Source organism: Schistosoma haematobium, chromosome ZW (genome assembly GCF_000699445.3).
Source record: "Schistosoma haematobium chromosome ZW, whole genome shotgun sequence".
In the NCBI taxonomy this organism is placed as follows: Eukaryota; Metazoa; Platyhelminthes; class Trematoda; order Strigeidida; family Schistosomatidae; genus Schistosoma; species Schistosoma haematobium.
In genome coordinates, this window is record NC_067195.1 from 36,451,700 (window position 1) to 36,476,409 (window position 24,710).

The window sequence follows — 24,710 nt, forward strand, 5'->3', positions numbered from 1 at the left end:
ATCCCTAAAATCTTTTCACAATACATACATTTTTTTATCTGAAGGACACCAGCTTATAAATCTCACCTTAACCTCTTCATTCACTGTTGTAAAGTTTATTCTTGGTTCGCATCAGATTATAACTGACTATAATTTGGTGCTATCATTGCACTGCTGTTAATGTGTGTTTTACAATACCTTAATTTTTAGACCATTTGGTCCCAAAGACTTGGGGTTCATCAAACTGTGTTTTATTGATTGAATTCTTGTATCTGATCGACTTGTTCGGTCGCTTGTAAATAGAATATTATTTGTTGGTAAAGAATAGTTCTTTTCTTCAACAAGCAACCAGTATTGAGTCCTTATTCAACTTACTCAATATATAGCAGATGTTCGTGTGTACGTTTTTTTTTTAAATTCTCATGCTTGGGTATTGTAAAGCTGGGGCCACTGAAGTATGTTATATATTTTATATCTATGTCTGTGCTTGAATAATACCACAAACACCATCAAACAAATGTTTTATTATCGTTTGGATGAAAACGCATCTCTGTACTTCTTACATTACTCAGAGACAAGTCAGTATAATCTTGGCTATCACAGTAGTTTCCAGGAAAGCACAGAATTTGTTTCCTTTTTTATTTTTTGTACCAGATGAGTAAATTAGTAAACTGATGACCTCTGTTCATAGAAGTACAAGAGATTTGTATTTTGATGGGTCTCATAGTTCTCCTAAATCATAACTATTCTTTAAATAAAAATTAATTCTGTGACTTTATGAATAAGATTCACCTCGACATAGTGTAATCCACCATCATATTAAAAACACTTTGACTCGGACTTCTGTAGGGTTAGGGTTGCTGTGTAAAAATCGGTCATGGTAACAGCGATAATAGCAATGAATTTCTCCCAAATGGTGAACTGGATCTACATAGAGTGGCAACAACGGTGGTCTGTTATGTTTTCCTGTTCTTCACTTCTTAGACTGACGAGTAACGACTACAATACGACCAACACATTAGATGTATCTGGCATACAATCGTTACATAGGAGAAAGGATGAAATTGATTATTGGCTACCGAACAGAGATGTCGGCTGTTCATGGCTTAAAGATTAATGGACATAGATTTTAAACATTACCATGTTAGACGGTCGTGAAAGCTTCACTTCATTTAGACTTCCCTCACTTCGCACCTAGAATTAAAGTACTAGGACATACGGCAAACAGTAAGACGATCAGTATTGTCGTTCAACGAGTGAACTTTACTTGCATTCGTACACGACCACACGTCGTTTGTCGCAACGCTATCTCAATAAAGCGCGCCAATCCATATAGTGAACATTCAAGTCTACTAACATTCATATTCTTGTATAAGAAAATTTATCCTCCTGTTTTTATAACCAATCTGCCTTATGACAATATCAACCTTAATGAGTGACTTATAACAGTAAATCCTGTAGCACTTGTAACAATTTGACATTGCCTCTAAAATAGTATGCCTCATCTAATATATTTGTTTGAAAAAAACCTAATACTCTCATAATAGCCGTGAAAGATCTGAGATTTCTTTTGCTATTGAACTGAGGCTCATCATCTTAGTGATGACGCCCTTTATTTTATACTAAAATAAATTGTGTAATGACAGTTTTAGGTTGTCTAAATCAACGGCGTTCACTGGCATATTTTTCATGGGAGAAACGTCATCCTCTTTGATTTTGCTTGAACTTGTACAAAGGAGCGAAACAGAAAAAGCATTTCAACCTGCAATATATTTTGCTTAATGATGTGTGGTCGGGGTGGGGGGAATAAAGATTAATCGTTTGTGGGCGTACAATGATTATTTCATCTCGTTGGGCAACACTCTGTTGAAATCCCTTCCTGGTACTGAGAGTAGTGTGACGTCTCTCTAGTTTCCTAATTTCATCCGCAAGTTGGTTAGATATCTTTCTTTTCAGTTTTTCGGCATTTATTTTTCCTCCCAAATCTTCCTGAAAAGAACTGAGTCTTTCATCTGGTTGAGCAACATTGTTGGAAACTCTTCCTGGTGCTGATAGTTAATTGATGCCTTTGTGGTTCTCATATTTGCTCAGACCTTCTTACTTAAGTACCTTGATGAATTACGTGGAATGTTCGATTCGAACAGGTTGTAACACCAGTATAAGTGAATGCCTTCAGTAATAATCTAAACCGTATCTAGAGAACATTACTTAAAAATTTAAAAGATCGAGAGACCTACTATTTTTACAACTGCAGACTTTTTATTTAGTACTTTATGTTTGTTTTAGTGTTTACAAGGTTGGATACCACTGATACCAAACGACCGCACAAATTGAAAAATGGAAGCAAGTTATGTTTACTCTAAAAAACGCTCCGAATTCGGGAGGCAGTGTAACTTAAGCGACAAAAATGCTGAAGTCCTGATAGAAATATTACCGGATGCAGAGTTGTCTCAAAAGTTTATCGAAATGAATCCTGTAGACAAAGGTGTTCAGTGCTCACAAGAAATGTCTGAACACGAAGCCAATACCGAAAGGTACAGATCAGAAACACATGGAATGAATCACACGGAGGGTGGCTGGCCGAAAGATGTCAATCCGCAGGAACCTGATCAGGTAATTAGATATCGAAAGAAAGTTGAGAAAGAAGACGTCTATATTGCGACAGTTCATAAACTAGGAAACGTATGTTCCTTTTCATAATTATTATCATTACAGATTATGGAACATTGTATTAAACAAAATAATGCCCTAAACATATACGAGAACTACTTCGATGACGTGTATCTAAATGCTTCTGAAGATTCCCTATCTGCAAAGACTATAAACGTTCTAAAGTGAAACAAGTTCATCTTTATATTTTGATGATTTAGAGACATAAACGATTATAAGCGCAGCGTTGCCTACTTATCCTGGTTTACAGATGGTCCAACGAAATTAGCAGTTGCTTACTGTAACACGGAGTTTCAATCTCAGTCCCTATCGAATGATTCATATATATGGGACTTAAACAATCCCAATAGACCAGAGTTGATACTTAAACCAGCTTCTCCTCTTGTTTGTATAGAATACAACCCTAAAGACTCTCATACGTTAATTGGGGGATGTTACAATGGACAGTTGGGTAAATAATATTTGAATTCGTCACATTCTCAAAACTTAGCTTTCTGGGACAGGCGTAGGGGCTCACTCCCAGTTGAATTATCTCCAGTTGAGCATAGTCATAGAGATCCTGTCTGGAAAACGCTGTGGATACAATCGAAAACTGGTACTGAGTGTTTCTCCACTGGGACCGATGGACAAGTTTTCTGGTGGGATGTTAGAAAGATGTCTGAACCTACAGAATTTCTTTACCTTGACCCTACCAAAAAACAAGACATTTCTTGTGCTCAGGGTGCGTATGCACTGGAGTACGAATCTACAATGCCAACGAAGTTTATGGCTGGAACCGAGCAGGTAAGTTGACCAACCCTATCTTTTATAAAAATGTGACATCCTTATCAGAAACTATTTCTGGTGCAGAAACTTTAGGATCTTGCTTCACAATCCAACTTGTTGGTTGCTAGGTAAGATGAATTCGGACTCGTACCGACTTAAGCACATGGTAAACTTTTGCCCGGCCGTTGTTGCTACCTTGACGTGGTGGTCGGGCTTGCCCATCGTGATGAAGCAACCGAGTTATACTGGCTGGAACAATCGTTCCTCAAGGTTCTACAATGACTGACAGGTCGGTTGAAGAGCGGTACGACTAAAAGCAGCAAACCCAAGGTCCGAGGGTGAAGTTGCACTACTAACTGTAAAAAAGTGTGACAGCAGTAAGGGGTTTCTCTCAGACAACCAGCATAGCAATGATACTGTCTTCCCACAATAGAAGGGTGAGGTTAGAAAAGGTTGACCCTAAAAATACACAACTCATCTTATCCCACGGATTTCATTCTCCGGCGGTAAGGTCTCAACAAGTACGGAGCTAACACAGAAATACCCACAAACAAGTCGTATGTGACCGACCTCAAGCAGTTGTTCCTTCGGCACCGCAGTCACGCTCTCAGATCACTAAGACCAACTCTAGCCCAATTTCCTTTTCAGGTACCTCTAGAAGAATCCTTCTATGGTGTGTGCAACCGGACAGTGATAACCGCCCTCATACCTTTAACAGCACTCAAGACCACTGTATTCATAATCAACCTCCCTTTTCAATTCCTATCATCTCTCCTACATCGACTTTCAAACCTAAACTTCCTCCTCGACTGCGACCATGACTAACGGCTCTAGTGCGCAAAATACTGTCTCAGGTCTACTGAAATCTCGCTCCAAACTACACATTCGAGTCTTCAACGTACGCACCCTAATGTCAAATCGGTCAGCATGCCTCCTTGGCTAAAACCCTAGAATCTCGTACCATCGATGTGTGCTGTCTCCGAAACACGCATACAGGATCCTAATGTGATCATTCACTTGATCTCGCCTCTCCAAAACGTAGAGCCAACGAGATACACCCTCCGTTGATCTGGCGACCCGATGGCTAGTTCTCATGGATCGGCAGGTGTAGGCATAGCACTAAGTATGAGGTCAGAACAAGCACTATTAGAGTGAATCCTCGTTAACAGTCGTCTATGTGCTATTCGGCTAAACGGCTCCGTAAGAACTCGGTAGGATAGGGACACACGTCGTTGCCTTTTCGTATTTTCTGCCTACGCACCCACTAACTGCAGCCCGGATGAAGTGAAAGATGATTTTCACGCTCAGACATAGTACTCGTAGTAGGTGAATTTAATGCCCAAGTAAGTAGCTTAAACGAAACAGAAACACATTTAAATGGGCATTTTAGTGTTCCGGCTCAGCGAACAAATAATGGTGATCGTCTTCCTCAACTGTGCTCAGACAATCATTTATTTATAGTGAGCACTAATTTAAGCAGAGACATCAGAGAGAGCACTATTTTAAGCATAAGGAGATACATCGTCTAATATGACGGCCCCTGCACCAAACCAACAATGGACACCAATATACCATATTGCCATTAGTTATAGTTGAAAAGGGTCGATAGAAGATTGTCGTTCGTTCTGAAATACCTGCTAGCACCTCACTGGACGCAGAAAGGCCACACTAAGAAGACGTATAAGAATTGAATAAAGTGAAGAGAAAACCAAAAGTAGATCCTAAGAACAACTAGAGTCACACTTAGGTAGTTCTGAAATCGAGGACAACCCAGAGTTGAACGTCATCCCACTTGACTGGTCACAATCACTGATTGTCCCAATATATAAGAATGGATCGAAATCATCCTGTGACAACCATAGAATGATTAGTTTGACTAATATAGCATCTAAAATACTAGCCTTAATAATTATCAGACGCCTAACTAAGACTCGTGAACTGAAAATACGAGAAAATCAGGCTGAATTCAGATCTGGTCGTGGCTGCGTCGATCACATATTCAACACTCGTCAGTTTCTAGGATACAGGCATGCTTATCGGCGTTCGACAATGAATTAAAAGCAGCATTTGACTCTAGAGACCGAGAGGTTCTGTGGCAGTGTCTGCCATTGAAATGTGTACCTCAGGAGTGCGATTTTGCAACTTCTCCATTCCTGTTCAATTTCATCGTAGGCCTACCGCTGGGAATAACGTTCTTGTCATCTGAATTTTCAGGAATTGGTCTTCTTCCAGGAGGTCCACTTATCGACTTAGAATATGCAGATGACATAGTCCTGTTTGGTGAGGACGCTGATAAAATGTAGAGTGCTTTGGTAGCACTGAGCAACAATGCCGGAATTTTTGGGATGCGCTTCTCCCCTCTAAATGCACGTTGTTGCTTCAGAAATTGCCTGCGTCAACACCTGAACTAAGGATAGAGAGTGAAGTGGTCGGAGGTGTCAACAACTTCACTTATCTTGGAAGTCTGATCAGCCGTAGTGGGTTGGTGTCTGGCGAAATCTCAGCACGGATTTGAAAAGCTCGTCTGGCTTTTGCCAACCTACGTCACCTATGGTGAAGGCGAGATAGCCGTCTATCAATTAATGGACGAGTATACTGCGCGGCAGTTCGTTCTGTTCTACTTTACGGCTGCGAAACGTGGCCATTAAGAGTAGAAGATACTCGTAAGCTTCTAGTATTTGACCACAGATGTCTTAGAAATATTGCCCGCATCTTTTGTGGCCGTCAGATAAGTAATAGTGAGGTTAGACGCAGAGTATTAGGGAATTATGGTAAATCAGTCGTTGTGATTGTAAATCCTCATCGACTGAGATGTTAAGGCAACGTGTTACGCATGCCCAACCACCAACTTTCACTGTGTGTAATGCTGACTAGTTTTGGATACGGATGGAAGAAAATTACGTTTGGCCAAACCAAAACGTGGCATTAGTCCTTGAAGTTACTAACGTCTGGTCCGAGCAATGCTGGTAGATGTAGACTACTTGGTTGTAGTCCGCGCTACCGTCGTAACCAATGATTGGAGACTGAGTGACATGGCTGAGAATCGATCACAACGACGTAGGTGTGTACACGCTTTGTCCCCTCTTCAATTGTGGGGTTAAATTCGTCTTACATCTTTCTTTCTATGAACTAATTCTTTCTCACTGTACTATATCTTTATACACAATGTTTTTTATATTACTACCATTGAAGTGACTATTTCGATGAATCTGGTGTTCATCTGATTGTACTAATGAATTTTGGCAAGTTGGACCGACGCAAATATAAGCCTGTTCCTATGTTGTACCTGACTGACTGAGTAAAATTTTGTCTCTATAATCGAGGAGTGTTATGGATTATTAACAACCCAATTTTTATTACATCCACTAATAATCACAAATCGTTCGTTTCTCGCTGTATTTAACGAATGTGGCATGCTCGGTTTTATGAAATTTCACTTCTTATCATCTAATTACTTTTACATGTATCATTAGTTGATACCAAACTAATATGAATTTATCTAAATAAATGGGGAGTAAAACCCTATACACAATATTATTATATTGAATAACGATTTATGTCCTAAAATATCTTTTAAATATGTGATATGTTTATTTGATCATTTGACTATATGACCTTATTCAATCTCATGGTATGTTATTCCATTTTGATTGTGAACACTGTCAAAACGTTGCTTTATATGCCTATGTGTTAGCCGCTTATTTAAACATATTCATTATTCATAAAAATGATGCTTGATAACTTAAATAAACGTCTTGAAACAGCCATTTTTTTATACAATGCTTTGATATGTTTGCCTACTAGCAACACGTGACAAACGAAATTTTCCGACCTGATTCTACCGAATTTGTGGCCAAACACGGAAAACGTTACGAAGTGAATACATAACTGAAGCTCTACTACTTAACCCAGATCATCGCAACAAATTTTGAAGGAAATATGGAATGAAGTTTTCAGTGTTTCTGTAAATATTTATAACGTGATTCAGGCACATAAGGCAGGGTACGATATTTCTCATATTACATACTAAACCTCGTATTCTCGAGAAAATAAAAGTATACACGTTTGATAGATCAATACATTTACGACAAATTAACATGGATTTCCGTCTAGATGGCCAATCTCAACCCCTAAAAAATAATCAAAGCGTGACATAAGTGAAATTCACTTATTGCTTTAGTGTTTTCCAGACTACATGTACCTCTATGTGATAATGAATTATGGATGAGAGACCTAAATTAATAGATTGTGACAAAACAACATGATTGATTATGCATACACCAGTCGTCTAGAGAAGACCATTGAAGCACGTTGATTAATAATCATTTATTCCTTATATAACTTATAGGTTGCTTAGAAATAAAGTCATTATATTTGGAAACAGGCTCAAAAAGGGAATTAACTTGTTGTCATTAATATTAACATTTTACAAAAATGACATATGTCAACCATGTAGCTGATATCGACTAAACAGTGTTACGATGACAAGTTACTAAATAAGACAGAAAGAATGATGAACGTCCACTTTGAAATGACCCTTTAATTTTTAGGGAATGATTATCTCCTGCAATCGGAAAGGTAAAACACCTGCGGAAAAAATCGTTGCTGTTTATCCTGGACATATCGGACCTATTTATGCATTACAAAGGAACCCATTTTTCCCCAAGAACTTTCTTAGCATTGGGGACTGGACTGCCCGAATATGGTCAGAAGATATTCGAGAATCTCCTATAATGTGGACAGCTAATCACAACCACGGTTTGTCGGATGGCTGCTGGAGTCCTATCCGACCGGCCGTATTTTTTGCTACACGTTTGGATGGAACACTTAGTATATGGGATATTATATTCAGACAGAAAGAACCTGCACTGAATATTCAGGTATGCTAAATGAGTCTTTTTTAATTTGGTGGATAACTGTTGATATTGTACAGAATCCCATTATTTTACTTTCACTATTCGTTCGTCATTAACTAATGTTAGTAGAAGTTTGTGCTATGAAAAATAACACAAAATGAACCAATGCATAGTACTCATTTACCTCGTTATTACAGCCAAAAAAGTGAGCTTATGAATATGATCCCAAAAATTAGCTACCTGGGTTCAGCAAAACTAAAATTTAGAAAGCGCTGTTTATTTAAGACATATATTTGAGGCTGTATCAAGCGATTGTGTGACTATTTTCCTCCTCACTCCCACTTTTATATTCAGGAAAAATTGACGGATTGTATCTTATTAAAATTAATGTAGTGTTCAGATCCCAAGTATTACAACAATACATATTTATGACTTGATTTCAAATAGATAATATTAAGCATACGTATGTCTCCTTACTTTGAGATCAACAAACTTGTTGGTTCCTCTGGTAAATTTAGTTAGTGCTACGAGGATCTAATCAGAACTGCGCGACATAGTAGCAAAATGAAATTTTTCCATGGATCACACTTTAAGTCTTCAAATGATTTGATCGAACTAGACAAAAGGTAACATTGAGAACCGTAGTGTTGAAAATACATCATTTACACCGCACCTGATATTTAACACTGAGAGAAATATTATAAGTGTAGATTTAACCAAATTATAAACTGTTTTCGTATACACACCTCGGTTGAGAAAACAACTAAATTCCTATAACCTAATAAAGGCTTTAGCCGAATACGAATTCAATTTACCACAACACTGTAATATTTTATCACGCATAATATGGCTGAAGTGTATTTTAGAACAGAAACCTATTCTATTGTTTGCCTACCAAACGAAAAATACACCATAAATTCTAAATTTAGACGAAGTTTTAAGAAAATTAAATCAAATCTTATTGAGGTATTGTTTATCCATGAAGTCAGTACAACTTTTAAAATATACTTAGTCCAAGAATGTACACTTTTTCATAAAAAATACCATGAAATTCAGTATTTGAATAGATAAAAATCTTGACAGATAGTGTAAATGTATTGTAAACTGAATAAACGTAATTTCAAATCAGTAAGTAATTTTCACTTATAAACATTTATCCCGACTTTCTTCACTCAACACCTTACAAAAGCTGTTCTTAATATCTATTCTGATAAAGTAAATTCAGTGAGTAGTTAGAAAATCACTATCACCATTAAATTGGCTTCTGAAGTGAGGGTGAATACAACTATTCAGGCTTTTTTTTCACAAACTGAAAGTATCGATAACTAAATGTTTAGTAATGTACTACATAAAGAAGCTTTATAATCTATGTATTAGGGGATTTCAGTATAAAATATCCAAGGTTAGTCGCAAAAATGTCTTGACTGGTATTTTTTCTCATATCTATTAAATAGATAGTTAATGGAAATTCTCATCACTTTTAATCAACACTATTAACGACTAATAATGCATATTCTGGGTCCCTCGGTGTTAAGAATCATGGAACTTTTCTAATCTAATCATAATAATGCTAATATTTGGAATGAACAAACCGACATTATGGTTGATGAGGTTTTCTTCAAGAGATCCGAAAACCAGAAATTCAAATCGCTGCATTGTTTGACTAACATGGATTTAGAGCTTCTGACATCGTTTTTGATTCATTTATTTCTATTATTTTAAAGACAAGTGAACGCAAGACTTCTTAGTTCTGTGTTTTAAAAAACTATAACTATAAAGAAACTTCTAATGCAAATACTTATAGAATGACAGCTGAAGTCAGTTGTCTGATTAGTCACAGAAATAATTTTCTTATTAAGTTCATCTGAAAATGATACTCGTTTGAAAAATCAAACTTCGAAACAAGAAACTGCAAGATCCAGACGTACCGTATAATAAAGAGATTATTTACATGAAAACTCTTAAAATAATAGTTGTCTTACGCATTACAAACGTTATATCTGACTAGATTTTGCTTTTTCATTTGTTAGTCAGATTTCACCTAAAACCTCGAAAGATTAGATTAACATTTACACAATAATGCTGTCCACTCTGATTAGAAGCAAGGGTAAAATTGGAAGGCACGATTGTCGCACAATTAATTAAAATCAGGGATTGCTTTTGCACTATTGATGAAACGAATTATTTCCAAACCTGCTCCCAAAACAAACCCAGTGTTTATTAAATGATTTTGTGAAACAACCTTTGTAGCTCGTTGAATAATAAAAACATAATAAAAACTCCCTAAATAGAGATCAGTGTTTTAACTTAAAAATTGATTGCAACATGTTCATTGTAGAAAAAGCCAACTAAAATGCTTTAATATATTTTGCTTCTAAATAGTAGATATGTGAAGAACCACTCCTTTGTCTCAAAGTCCAAGAACAAGGTCGACTTGTTGCAACAGGATCACATAGTGGAATATGCACGATCCTAGAACTCTCTGAAGGGTTTTGGAATCAGCCTAAAAACGAGAAGTCATTAGTCACTGCCATGTTTGAAAGGGAAACCCATCGTGAGAAGATTCTGGAGGCCAGAAATCGAGAAATAAAACTACGAAAACAAAAAGCACAGGGGACAGTGAGTTTACCTATGAATATATGTAATAAAAACCATATTAAAATAAAATATATCGTCCATCCTAACCGAAGAAGACAGAAACATGAATAATGATTCTGAAAAAGTCTATTAATAAGAATCTTCACTCACAAATATTCGCATTAAAAAATAGAACAGCTTTGTTCTGGAAAGCGTTAATATAATTATCCTAAACAACATTGGATTTAGATGCTTCCAAATACCCCTTTAGAATTGTTAGCATACAATCTGGGCAACTATATTATATATTAGAAGTCAGTTAATAAATAAACTTAATATTCGCAATTCTTTCTTTGAACTCGAGTCTGATTACAGTACGACAGAACGAGAATGATGTAGATTGTAGGAAGTAATTTCTTATAGATGTAATTCTAAACTATTCTCTAGACTGCCGAGCACAAATCTTAGCTTAGCCAAAGTTAGAACAAGTATGCTATTTGGTTTGATAAACTGTCTGTTTCTAAAACGTAGATTAACACTGTTAGTATACAAAATAAGCAATTAGTATAGTCATTTCAATGGTTGAGTCGATTGAAGCTAGACCACTATGGAAAACCTTGAAGCACTGGACGACCGTTTCGTCCCATCGCGGGACTCCTCAGCAGTGCGCACCCATGATCCCGCCCCATGAGGTTCGAACTCAGGACCTATCAGTCTCGTGCGCGATCGCTTAACCTCTAGACCACTGAGTCGGCACCCAACTGTGTTAATATCTGTTAAACAGAGAAAAGAGACATAAATAAAATTACCGAACAGTAACTAGAGAATAGGAAAAATGAGTCAACAAACTTAATATCTCCCATGATAAACATAAAATTATGATTGGTGAGTAAGCAAAGCATAGTCATACAAGGTCAAAGAAAGTTAATGTGGTGGTGGGCGTTCCATGTTATCATTGGTGGGTTAGTTTATCGACTACATTTTGCACTAATGAAATCCATATCTCACCTCGTGTATATTCCGTCGGCAAATCACATTGACACACCATAGATAAAATTCGGATACGATACGTATTCGACATATATGTTACAGACTTATTAATATTGAAAGGCAGAAAAGCTATCAAAAATGCGGCAAATGCACTAAGCATTCGATTCCGGCAATACACCGACTTTCCTTATAAGTCGTAAAAAGTACGGAGTGGATAAACGCATACGTACCACCAAAGACACATAGACAGTATTTCTAATGGAACCATACTCACTAGACTAATATGTTAACAATTATTTCCCCAACTGATAATATGGGTTCAAGATGTCATGTAGCCAGCTAACTGTAGGGTTCTAGTTATCTTTCTATTACAAAAATTCTACTCATTGTTCTTTTATCTATTATTAGAAAAGAGATATGGTCTATTGAGCATTCCACTGATCGTATCAGTTAAGAAATATTTTAATTCCGAAAATTTCGTCAGCAATGAATACAAACCAGAGAAACCAATCACTAAAGTTCTTACTAATATTTCTAGTATTACCAAGAGCAGAAAACCTAGAAAAGTTTATCACAGTCATTCTACTAAAAGCACACGGTTTCGACGTGCCCAGTTGATGGTTCTTAAAACTGGAAGTTCTTTCCACATTGTAGTTGAACATGATGGTATTGTCTTATTAACAAAACGCACTATAATAAAGTTTCGTAGCAAACAACCAGACTTTATTGGGAGAATCACTTTTACTTTCAATTTATCCTTTCTAAAAATAACTGAGAACGAAGAGCGATATTAACATCAAGTGAAATTTCCCACTTTTGATGTTCACTCACAACTATTTTAAAGATTCGTGCTTTATTGGCAAACTACCCGATCAAAACTTGCTAAAATGAAACTTGAGAAAATAAGACAGATGTCCCCACGATCATTTGGTCCTTAAATGCTGTGAGAGTAGTAAATTTTGATATCAGTATTGTTGTTTAAAGATAAACTTAGAGTAACAAACGTTGCTGATGAAAACTCAAAGAAAACATTCAAGTGATGTTGGGGCGATTTCGTTATACAGTAAACACATCCTAACAGCCTCTGATAAATCCTGACACTTAGTTATTTCAAATCAATGTACAACGTAGAAAACTAATTACCGAACCTTGAATCAGAAGAAAATCTGTTGCCATTGTTTCCCCACTCGAGGTTTCTGAAAGACAGCAACAATAGTCATGTTTACCTGTTTATTCACTAAGGAATGAAAACATCACCCCAAAAGACGTCATTTACGCGATGGCTAAATTCTTTCAAGCCACAAAGCTTGTATCATGGTTGGATATCTACAAATAGAGACCACTTTTTATATTTCAGAAGTGATTCAAAAAAATGGTCGAGCCAAGAACAGTTAGTCATTCAAAGGTTATTCGAATTTGTAACGCATATGAATTGTCTAACTGTCGACCCGAGCCAATCCAGTGATGAAGACTTTTTAAGTCGTGGATATGAATGAAAACACTGAGTGTATACATCAGGTAACAGTACCCATATTCTGGATCATCAGAGTAATCACTTAACCCCCTTATCACTTACAATTTATAGGCCTTCATTAAATTGCCCCTCAAGACAAATACCCTGTCTGACTGAATAATTTTGTTGGTCTCATCGCATGTTTTGAAGCATAATAACTTTACTCTACGCGCTCCCATACTGGGTTTTACGTTGTATGGTAGATAACATTTCATATACTCAACTGCGCTTAGTCACCCGTAAAGAACAGACTTTGTGATTAAGGCATTCACATCTGCCTGTTTATTCTAGGATTTCAGAGAATAGGGATCATTCTTACTAACATGTACACGAGAAACTAACTATACTTGCGTATACAGTCATATAATTCCGATGGATAAGAATGGTGAAACAGCAGCTCCCGACACTAATGCAGTTGGTTCAATGTGCGACAACCGAAATGAGTACGAATCATAATGAAGAACAAGTTGTTACATGTTATCTACATAATAACATTTTGCGTAAATATACCCTTATTTCATCCTGAACCAAAACACTAAAAAACTAAGCCTTATTTGCTTACGACTTTATCCGAACCCCCTGTTAAACACTGATAATTATGTGATTATAACACTACACGCTCTATTTTCATAATTTGCTTTATCTGATTCCGACTACCTTAATCTTTTGGTAAAGATCAGTTTCTTTTGCACAGGATGAGACAACTGCTATTGATGAAGAAGAATTAGACACAAAACGAGTGGAAGAAATTACACGTTCAACACAAGAACAATTTTTTGAAACCATTGAACGAAAACTCAAAGAACGTGAGCTAAGAGAAAAGCTTGCTATGGAATCTGCACAAACTGCAAGCAATAAACAGGTAGATCTAGCTAACTTCTTTTGAAAAGCACTCAGTCGGGCGCTTCTTAATTTTATTATTTATCAGTATCGGGACTTTTTAAGTATTTAAAAAGACTAAATTTCACTATTTGGACCGACCCCCTACGGGTCACTACTTAAAGTACTCATTATTCTAGTTAAATGTGAATATAAACACTCTGCTTAGCAGATGTCAGTGTTTTCCATGGTAACCGAATTCGTGCCCTTCTCTTTGAACATGAGCGAAGATTATCTCGATGAATGTTTTGAGGTCTTATCACCTACTATATATATATATATATATATATATATAGAGAGAGAGAGAGAGAGAGAGTTTTCTTCTGATGAACCTTACATTTTATGAGACTGGATATTCGATAATAAGAATGAACCATCTTTGAAAGGCATTATTTTCCCCTAAATCGTTTTAAACAAGATAAGCCACAGAATGATAGTTACTGATAATATTGTAGTTTTGTCAATACTGTTAACATGGAACTTGCTGAGACTGGATCTTGTACAAAATTTATTTTGTGCTTGATTCTCAGGAGTAGGAGTGAATCAGTAAGACAAATCTCTTTCTTATTTGGCAAGATTTGCTAAAGTAAGGAAAAACAATAATGTTCGATCATGAACCTTTTAAACTTCTGAACCACCGAAGAAATCAAACTACGATGATTAAAATGTCGAATATTAACAGAACTATATAAATCCATGTCTAAATTACATAGTGGACCGGACTGCGAAAGTGGGAGTATGATATTGAGTTTTCCAAGTAAATCTTTCTTCTATAGAACATAATTTCCAAACCTCGGTCATAATTTTGGATAAACTTCACTAATCAATAAAATAACCATGATCATGTCCCCAAGTCAATATCTCAAAACTACACTTATGTCTCTCAGCCTCCTTATCAGTATTTTCGCGTAACAATCTTTTTTTAGTTAAAGAATGAAATAGTACTTGATGAGGAAGAAGAACGTCCTGTATCAAGCGACGATGAGCAAGATGTTGTTGAAAGGGAAGGAGAACAAGTTTTGCAAACTGAAGCAGACGAACCTAGTGAAGCTGTTCAGTCTTAATCTAGAATTCAAGATAGCTCACATCATGTTCTGAGTTTATCGCTGATGATAAACGGATCTGGATGTCTGCTGATGTTATGTTATATCGAATTTTTTCTCGGAATATTAAAATATAATAAAGTTTTTGGTGCAGTCATTAATACTTTTACATATCCCAGCACGAAAACAAAAGTTACAACTAATTCGGCATAAAGACAGTCCTGAAATGTGTTTTCTTTGTAGATCATTATGTTCAGTTTAAACTAACTTTACGTACTTGCGCTGGTATCGAAAGTACAGGAAAGTTAAGACATATAAAGTATCAAGATTTACTGGTTAATAAGTGGACAGAAAACAACGACGAATAATACAATTGAAATTACAAGCCGGGATTCCTTCCTAACTACAACACCTGGTTTGTATTGTGCGCTTCATTGCGAATTCCAGTAGTAGCTTTCAAGACGAAATATGAGTTGATACATTACTGACAAAAGTACTTACTTGGAATGCAGAGTTAATCTTACTGAAATACTGGATATTATATCTGAAACTAACAAGCCACTCATCTTAATCGAGTCTCAATCAGTTCAGAGACAAATGAATGGTAAAATAGTAAATAACAATAGCGGCAACCTCATATATGAGGTTCTTAAGAACGCGTTATATCAATAAAGGTACGCTTTCTCTTAATTATTGATGGAGCTGTGTCAAGCACTTTTAGAGAATATTGGTTTTAAAAATAGGTCCCTTCAATTACGACAAACAAGATGATTTGTTTATACATAAAATTTGATCCTACACACTTGAAAAACAAACGAATGGCCTGATCCAGTCATTCAGAAAGAAATGATAATCACAGTGAGAAATAAATGAACTGATCGAATCTACTCCAAGAACTAGGAATGTCTTTTCATTTATTTGTTTTTAAGTGAACCAAGTAGTGGAAAAATAAACAAGCCATCTTTAATATTGTTACAAACATATACACGAACCAAGTTGAAATGAACTAAACATGAAAGGAGAGGAAGTGAACATATGAAAGAACAGGTCAATAAAAACATCATAGCAACCTTCCAAAAAGTAGAGGAAGGAGGGTTAGAGATCGGAAACAAGTTATACAGTCAGTTCGTTACCATAACGAGCAAGAATATGCAAATAAATTCTATGGTCTATTTTTTCTGAAAGAATAGGAATGTAAAAAATTCTTAGAAATTGGCGAAGGAAGGTTAAACTCTGACCAAGCAAATTATCGTCAGGATTGTAATTATTAGGCTCAATAGTAGTTCGGTTAACAAGAGAAAACCAAGTCTTTTGGTCCGCTACATACCATTTTTCACGTACACCAGGAGGAGAATCCCGATCCAAAATATAAGTACATTCGTTAGACTCGTTCGTGATAAATCTATCAATCTCTTCTACATTCTCGGAGTTGAAATGACTCCCGTCAATCCTTGTAGAGCTTGACACTACACCATTTGATAAAGGTTTTGCGAACTGACCTGGCAACTGACCAGAAAATGCTGATTGGACAAATCCAATGCGCCAATTCTCAGCGCCTCCCGGGAGAAGGAACCTACTTGGGAAATAATGCCATTCACGCCCTATACATAACAAAGGTTTGTTAGACTGAAATGACGGAACGGGAATGTGTTTGACTAGAAAGATTGGAGAACTATACCAACGTATAAGGGTGAATATGCGAGAGACAGTCAGTAAAAATGTAACTGAACATGAAACAAGCACAATGAACAAAGCTATGTGTCTAATGTATGTAGGCCTAGTATTGGAATTAAAAGTTTCGATAAGCCCTAACATGAAAACTGCCGACGCAACTGAAATAAAAGGGTAGCACGGGAACAGGAATCTTTCTTCCTTATGAGACTGAAGAAAAAATATGCCATTCCAAATTACCAAAGAACTGCATACAATCAAGCGAATATCAGGTAATGATGTATTCGTATCAGAATGCCCACTTACAGAGACAATTTTTGTTTGAAACAAAGGACGTAAGATGTATTTTACCGCAGAGATTAGTAGTAACAGCAGGGCGAAAATACACAGCAAGTTTTGATTTAAAATGTAATTTTTAATGTAGAATGATATGGGCTCCGTCCCATACAATTGCGAAGCACTTCCAGACTGTTGTTTGATTTGGGGGAATAAATTGTAGCGGATTATATTAAAAGGTGCTAAGATGAAACGACCAAAGTAAAAGGAATCAACAAGGACGAGAGGGGGAACAAGAAGGAACGTCCACAAGATTACCAACTTAACCAAACGATACATTTTCCCGCTAAACATCATATATACTGCCAAAGGAATGCCAAGGACGGCGGCAAAGGGCCAAACAATAAGACCCGTAAAAGCAACGCATCCAACAGCCAAGAAGTAACAACGCTTTAACCAAAATACCAACATCAGAGCGGTTAAAGAAGCGGACGGTCCACTAGGGAGAAACGTTGTTGACGATAGGAAGTTTCCTGGGGATATACAACAACAAAATGATAGCAGAAAAGAGAATAATACCTTTCTTTTGGTTAGGTCTAGCTCGCTAATTTGCTTTTGATTATTCGAATAGATGTAAGTAGCTACCGTGGAAGAAAGTAAACTAGCAGAAACAGCAGAAACTAGTCCTAGAAAAAAACGAACTAACAAAAATGCAAGCCAATTTGGAAACCCCATAAAGAATGATAAATAAGAAGGCCAACCGAAGAACCATAGGTACAAATAAGATCTAAGGCCAAAAGAAGGTGAATATTCCCATGTCTGGAAGCCACCACCTTCACCGTTTGTTGAAATGAAATGTAAAGGCTCCCAATAGTTATATGTTTCATCGCAATCATTGATGACATTGAAGAGAACGCTAAAAGAGTTAGCGGCAAGAGCGATCTTGAATGGTAGAAAGAGGTGCTTCATTGTCTGCTAAGAACAGGGAAATAGCAATTAAAGACTTGATTAACTTAGCACAAAGAAAGTAATGACTTAGTATACCAGAAAACACTAGAGAACATCATTTAGCAAACAATTCTAAAAAAACGCATGAATTTAAATGTTTTTTTGCACTAAGAATAGTTTTGATTAACTGTAATTCCCAAAACATACATCACTATTGATATTTTTGAGAAACTCGTGTAAGATAATGAGGAATAGAGTTCTGGCCACGTACTAATATAAGAAACAACAAGTTAGTTGGATAACCAAGGTGACAAATAAAACCCGATATCTAAGTAGTCATGTCACTTGATATGTAAATACATCGCCACCGAAATACACTAATGGATTCATCTGCAATCGGTCTAGAAAACGAAGTATTAGGTTGTAACATACACCTATCTAATACCTAATCACGGTGTCTATTTGCACAAACCTCACTAAAAAGTGAGAATTAAAAAGTCAAACTCTAAACACTCGGCCATAGCTTTAAAACATAGAACGAAAATAAACAGATTTGACTGCTTGATGATTAACTGGTGAATTTAATCAACCGTAAGATACAAAATAAAAAGCCTTTGCCGTCAACACAATTCAAATTAAGAGTAGTTGACATTCAGTCAGTCAGCTACAACGTAGGACCAGGCACATATATGAATCGGTCCAAGTTGCCATACAGCATTAGCACAGCAAGATAAACACCGGATTCATAGGAGTGGTTAAGTCAATGGGGGCAATATATAAAAGAAAGATTGCAATAAGAATATAGTACAGGAAGAAAGAAATAGTTCGTAGGAAGAAACATATGAAGCAATTTTAATCTCTTAGTATAAGGGAAGACAGGAAGTTTATACACCTACGCCATTGTGGTCGGTTCTGAGCCATGTTGCCGAGAGTCTTCAACCATTGGTCACGATAGTCACGCGGACCCCAACCAAGTAGTCTGCTTCTACCAACATGGCACAGACTAGGAGTTAGTGTCTTCAAGCACTGATGCCACGTTTTGGTTTGGCCAACCCTAACTTTCTTCCAATCATCCCTAACACCGGTTAGCATTGCACGTTGTGATAATCGGTGTTCAAACATGCGCAACACGTGGCCCAAACATTTCAGTCGATGAAGAATTACAAACACCAAATGATTTACCAATCATTACCTAACCTCATTATTACTTATCTGACAATCACAAAAGATGCGGGCAATATTTCTAAGACATCTGTGGTCAAATACTAGAAGCTTACGAGTATCTTCTACTCTTAATGGCCACGTTTCGCAGCCGTAAAGTAGAACAGAACGAACTGCCGCGCAGTATACTCGTCCATTAATTGATAGACGGCTATCTCGCCTTCACCATAGGTGACGTAGGTTGGCAAAAGCCAGACGAGCTTTTCAAATCCGTGCTGAGATTTCGCCAGACACCAACCCACTACGGCTGATCAGACTTCCAAGATAAGTGAAGTTGTTGACACCTCCGACCACTTCACTCTCTATCCTTAGTTCAGGTGTTGACGCAGGCAATTTCTGAAGCAACAACGTGCATTTAGAGGGGAGAAGCGCATCCCAAAAATTCCGGCATTGTTGCTCAGTGCTACCAAAGCACTCTACATTTTATCAGCGTCCTCACCAAACAGGACTATGTCATCTGCATATTCTAAGTCGATAAGTGGACCTCCTGGAAGAAGACCAATTCCTGAAAATTCAGATGACAAGAACGTTATTCCCAGCGGTAGGCCTACGATGAAATTGAACAGGAATGGAGAAGTTGCAAAATCGCACTCCTGAGGTACACATTTCAATGGCAGACACTGCCACAGAACCTCTCGGTCTCCAGAGTCAAATGGTGCTTTCAAGTCAAGAAAGACCACCATTGTCGGACGCCGATAAGTATGCCTGTGTTCTAGAACTTGACGAATGGTGAATATGTGGTCGATGCAGCCACGATCACGTCTGAAGCCAGCTTGATTCTCTCGTGTGTGCAGTTCACGAATCTTAGTTAAGCGTCCGATGATTATTGAGGCTAGTATTTTAGGTGCTATATTAGTCAAACTAATCCCTCTATGGTTATCACAGGATGATTTTGATCCATTCTTATATATTGGGACAATCAGTGATTGTAACCAGTCAGGTGGGATTACGTCCAACTCTCATATTTTAGCTAAAATATTAGTCAACCTAATCGCTAAAATTGGACCACCATCCTTAAAGACTTCTGGAGGCAATCCATCTGGACCAGCTTCTTTTCTTCGTTTCATATTAACTATAGCTTGCATTGCCCACCACTGCTCACGGTCATTCATTAGACTTTTGGTTAACCTAGATCTGATTTGTTTTCGCTCTTCATCGTGTTCAGAGCCTGATGTGATGAGTTTAGGAGGCACCAAATACATATGCGCCACACAAATCTCATTCGATGTGTGAGGGCTGTGTTACTGCCCGGGTGCCTAAACTGAAGCAGGTGGTTTTCTTAGGGGGCCACTCCCAGAGCCTTCGACCTGAAGGTCTGATCCACAAGGCAGTGAAGCATCGTAAGGAGATGCAGTCCCATGAAAACCGGTGACCAACGATTGGTTCATACGCCATTTGTTCCCCCAGGATGCTGGAGCCCATGTGCACTATTGGTTCGGAATCCGGTTAAAGAGCCAGACATTCGCAATTCGTCCTCTCATTTTCGTAAACAACACCCCCGCCACGAGAAGGCAGTGAGTAGGACTTCCCTGGCAGAGGCTATATACGCGTGGCCATGTGAGAGCATTTCGAGAGGGAGAGCGGACTCTCCCTACTCTCGGCCGTACCAGGGCATTTGGGGGCGATGAGTTTAGGTGAACTCATCAGTCACTGCTGTTTCCACAGCTGTTTGTATATCTTTCCAAACAACATCTGGGTCAGCCTCGTTTTCAGAACTACCTAAATGTGACCTTATTTGATCCTAGAATCTACTTTTGGCTTCCTTGTTACTAACTTACACTCATGAATCAATGTGGTTTCGCTGCATTAAGATAGGCGCAAGCACATACGTATTCTGTATTACAGACCCAGCAGTCCTTTGACGGTCTTCGTCTTTTTTGTAGCCAGCATTGTCGAACATTGCCGTAAGTCTCACGTTGTCACTTGTTTAAAATGCTCTGGTGCGACCGAGATTGGGAAGAGCCAGCTCTCTCGAAATACTCGCTCATGTTCACGCGTATACAATCATTGTTAGGGAAGTCCTAGTTACTACCTTCTCGCCGCTGGGGTGTTGCTTATGAAATTGAGGACGAGAAGTGAACGCCCAGAGCTTGAACTGGGTTAGTGTTTACAGAGAATTCACCTAGAGGAGATGGGAAACCCTAGTTCCAAACCAATGGTGAACATGGGCCCCGGGATCCTGAGCGAACAGACGGGGTATGAACCTATTGTTGGTCACCGGCTACCATGGGATTGCATCTCCTAACGTCGCTCCACTGTCTTGTGGATTATACCTCTAGGTCAAGGGCTCGGAAGTGCCCCGTTGAGAAAACCACCTGCTCCGGTCTGGGCAGTATCCCAGCCCTCACGTAAATCGAATGGTTTGTGGGGCACATATATATATTTGGCTCCCCCTTGTACCAATGTCTAAGTGTTCAAATAAGTAAATAGTTTGAAAAACTGGCAAATAAGCATTGTTATAAACTCCTGTTTATTAAATTCCAAAATTTACAGGACTGCTTTGGTTCGGAATATTAACACTGCAGTTTAAAGACGGTGTTATTTTTAGAATTTTTTACATTAAACTTAATTTACTAATAAAGTTTTCTCTTACCATTCATTTACTTTTTCAATTGCATGTGCTATACTGAAACTAATTGAGTGTATGTTATGAGAGTGTATCTGGTTTCACATGCACTTAAGGATTGGAATAAATTCTCAATAAACAACGCATTACCTGTAATTACTTTTATAGGTACTCGTAGATTGAGGAACTTAGGACTTACAAAGAAAATTTGTAACGAGCACCTGTCTCCTTGTAAACTGTTATCTTCTGCCAATAAATGTCTAACCATGCATCATTTTGGGAAATGTCATAAACTCCCCAAAATTTCCCAAGGTTTGAAGAAAGTCCCAAAAATGTTCCGGGAAATTTTTGTGTTCTCCAATGTTCCCACAGAATATTATAACACTGAGGTTTGTCCCCAAATTTTGGGGAAAACCCAAAAAGTTACTCAAAATTCCCTCAAGATAGTGTGATTGGCCCGAGCTCCCGATTTTGGGGGAAATTTGACCCATTTTAATGAAGCCGCTATAGTGACCTTTGGAGAAATGGCACAAAAATCCCAAAATTTTCCCCAGACCTGAGGAAACTTCTTAATATTTCCCCAAAATCCCCCTTTAACCTCGGTCAAGGTCATTTGACTTTTGAGGATTTTTCCAAACATTGGTGAAGCTCATTTGACTTTGGGAGTTTCCCCAAAATACTCCTGAGTTTCCCCAAAATACTCCTAAATTTCCCCAAACTTGGGACCTCAGGGGGGAATAAGACATACATAATCTTAACAAAGTACGATGAAAGTAAGACGAGGTACATACACGTTAACTGGTAAGCCGTATAATTATGTTGTAATTAATTTCAATGTTGTAATAAAAACGTCATAATCAACTACGAATTTCAGAATACTGCGGTGAGCAGTAAGAAATTTAACAAATTATAGAGACAGAAACGTATTAGGAACTGACAGACTAGATTTCTCCGAGTGGACTCTTAGTAAGTTATAGGAAAATAGCCAGATGCCAACACGTATAACCTACGCCACTTCAAAATTTGCGCCATGAAAGGTCAAGCACTGTACCTTTAAACGTGTAATGACCGTCTAAGTGAATCAAATCAGAATGAAGGTAAGTCAGGAGTAAGTTTGCATTTCCATAACTTCGCAATTTATATGAGCCTTTGTTTGTAATCAGATGGTTCAAATGATTGTGGACGGAATAAAACAAGCTTTCGCATAACGGGCTTACATGCCTAATAGCAGTGGATCATCAATACCTCCAGGCAGGAACCTACGTATATTAACGATAAAAGAAGAAAACGATATTGGTAAGTCACAGTAAGATACTATCCTTAGTCCTTAAGAATATATCAAGTTTTTTCTTAAAGCACTCCTGGGAAGACTATTGGACTAGCTTGGCTGGCAGCGAATTTCAGCATTTGAATAACCTAAAGGAATAGTTGTATATGCAGTCGATTCTCTTTTGTTGCGTCTCTAGTTTCTGGGTGTTACCTCTTAATTTTTACCGTAGATAGACCTAAGTAGGTGTTTAACGGGATGTTCAGAAGTGTTAAAGATACTGTAAGCAATTAAGTCACCTCTAATACGCCTGTACTTTAATGGCTAGGGATTTAGTGATTGAAGACGCCATTCATAAAACTTAAACGGGCCCACGTGCTGATTTCGTGGGTCGCCGTGGGATACGCTCCAGGGTGTCCTTATCGTTTTGGAGTGGGAGAGGAAATATTATGTTTCCGTACTCTAAATGGGGACGAATGAATATTTTGAAGAATATGTAGAAATTTATTCCGTCAAGCAAGCCAAAAACACGCTTCAGTGTTACCAGTGCAAGGCTTGCTCGAAGAACATTTTTGTCAGCGTTAGCGTTAGATTTCCGATCATAGGTATCAGAATTCCTAAATATTCTTCAGTATGGAATGCTTCTAGAGAGAAGTCGCCTAAGTTGTAGCTGCGGCTTGCAACATGTCTCAGATGGATTACTTTACACTTTGACGTGTTGAAGGCAAGTCCGTTGTCATTTGCCCAATTTTGAAGTCGAGTCAGATCCTCCTGAAGTGCGAACACATCCTCTCCGTTGAGTTCCTCTCTCTCCAAAGTTTCACATCATCAGCAAAAAGTAATAAGACAGACGACATCTGTTGTGGAAAATCGTTTATATAAATCAAGATAAGAAGAGGTACTAGTACTTAACCCTGGGGGATCCCATCAGGACATTCCATAGCACAAGGGAAATTGAAGTTAACCCTGACCTTAAAATGGAGTGAGCCGATCAATTACAGGTAATTTAATACACAATCTTTTGAGCTTATTTATGAGACATATGTGGTTGACCCCAACAAAAGATTTTGAGAAGTCAAGGTAAATGACGCCAACCTTCCCCTTGCGATTAAGGACGGTTATCCATCTGTCCATCTGACCCTTCCCGAAACCGTGTTGTTGGGGTGAAAAGAAGTTTAAGGATATCAACTAGTCGTGTGTACGGTCTATATCAGGGACTCGATAGTTTTTGAGGGTATAGAAAGAAAAGCCACCGGTCGACAACTTAAAGGTTCGCTGCGTCAACCTCCTTTGAAGACTGGTGGGATGTGAGCCAGCTTCCAAAGTTCCGGTAATGTGCCTCAGTTTAGATCTCCTCAGTATAGCGTAATGAGCCATATCCGAACCAGCAGATGTGTCTTTTTAAGTGCTGCAGTTTCCAGTACACGAAGTCAGTGCTCAGGTTCCCGTGGAGTTTCATATGTAGCTTTCATCAATATAGTTGATGTGG

The 24,710-nt window shown here is 37.8% G+C and overlaps 2 protein-coding genes across 4 annotated transcripts; one reads left to right on the top strand and one right to left on the bottom strand.

The window, feature by feature from the left end:
* Positions 1–2,290: 2,290 nt before the first annotated feature.
* Positions 2,291–15,426, top strand: DNAI2_1 (Dynein intermediate chain 2, axonemal). Of its 2 annotated transcripts, none has more exons than XM_051211233.1 (7): positions 2,291–2,661; positions 2,695–3,100; positions 3,140–3,432; positions 6,607–8,294; positions 10,656–12,503; positions 12,539–14,212; positions 15,156–15,426. In XM_051211233.1, the coding sequence occupies exons 4-5, from the start codon at positions 7,968–7,970 to the stop codon at positions 10,977–10,979; spliced, it is 651 nt and encodes a 216-aa protein (XP_051071271.1). In that variant the 5' UTR covers positions 2,291–2,661; positions 2,695–3,100; positions 3,140–3,432; positions 6,607–7,967; the 3' UTR covers positions 10,980–12,503; positions 12,539–14,212; positions 15,156–15,426. The 2 variants fall into 2 exon arrangements, with proteins under 2 accessions (XP_051071271.1, XP_035590054.2); XM_035733522.2 differs by having other exon boundaries at positions 7,965–8,294; positions 10,656–10,889; positions 14,045–14,212.
* A 593-nt stretch (positions 15,427–16,019) lies between these two features.
* Positions 16,020–23,034, bottom strand: ALG9_1 (mannosyltransferase; the record flags this gene model as incomplete). 2 transcript variants are annotated; one of them, XM_051211234.1, is made up of 3 exons in its annotated part: positions 22,965–23,034; positions 16,772–18,191; positions 16,020–16,738 (listed from the first exon to the last, which is right to left on the bottom strand). In XM_051211234.1, exons 2-3 carry the CDS (start codon positions 18,186–18,188, stop codon positions 16,386–16,388), a joined length of 1,770 nt encoding a protein of 589 aa, XP_051071272.1. In that variant the 5' UTR covers positions 18,189–18,191; positions 22,965–23,034. The 2 variants fall into 2 exon arrangements, with proteins under 2 accessions (XP_051071272.1, XP_051071273.1); XM_051211235.1 differs by having other exon boundaries at positions 16,386–18,191; positions 22,893–23,034.
* Positions 23,035–24,710: the final 1,676 nt, after the last annotated feature.

Bases quoted from the DNA above. Each gene is read 5' to 3' on its own strand.
- DNAI2_1 (XM_035733522.2), top strand. From the start codon at position 3,304: ATGTCTGAACCTACAGAATTTCTTTACCTTGACCCTACCAAAAAACAA. The intron at 10,890-14,044 runs GTGAGTTTACCT...TCTTTTGCACAG, and splicing joins AACAAAAAGCACAGGGGACA to GATGAGACAACTGCTATTGA. The intron at 14,213-15,155 runs GTAGATCTAGCT...ATCTTTTTTTAG, and splicing joins AAACTGCAAGCAATAAACAG to TTAAAGAATGAAATAGTACT.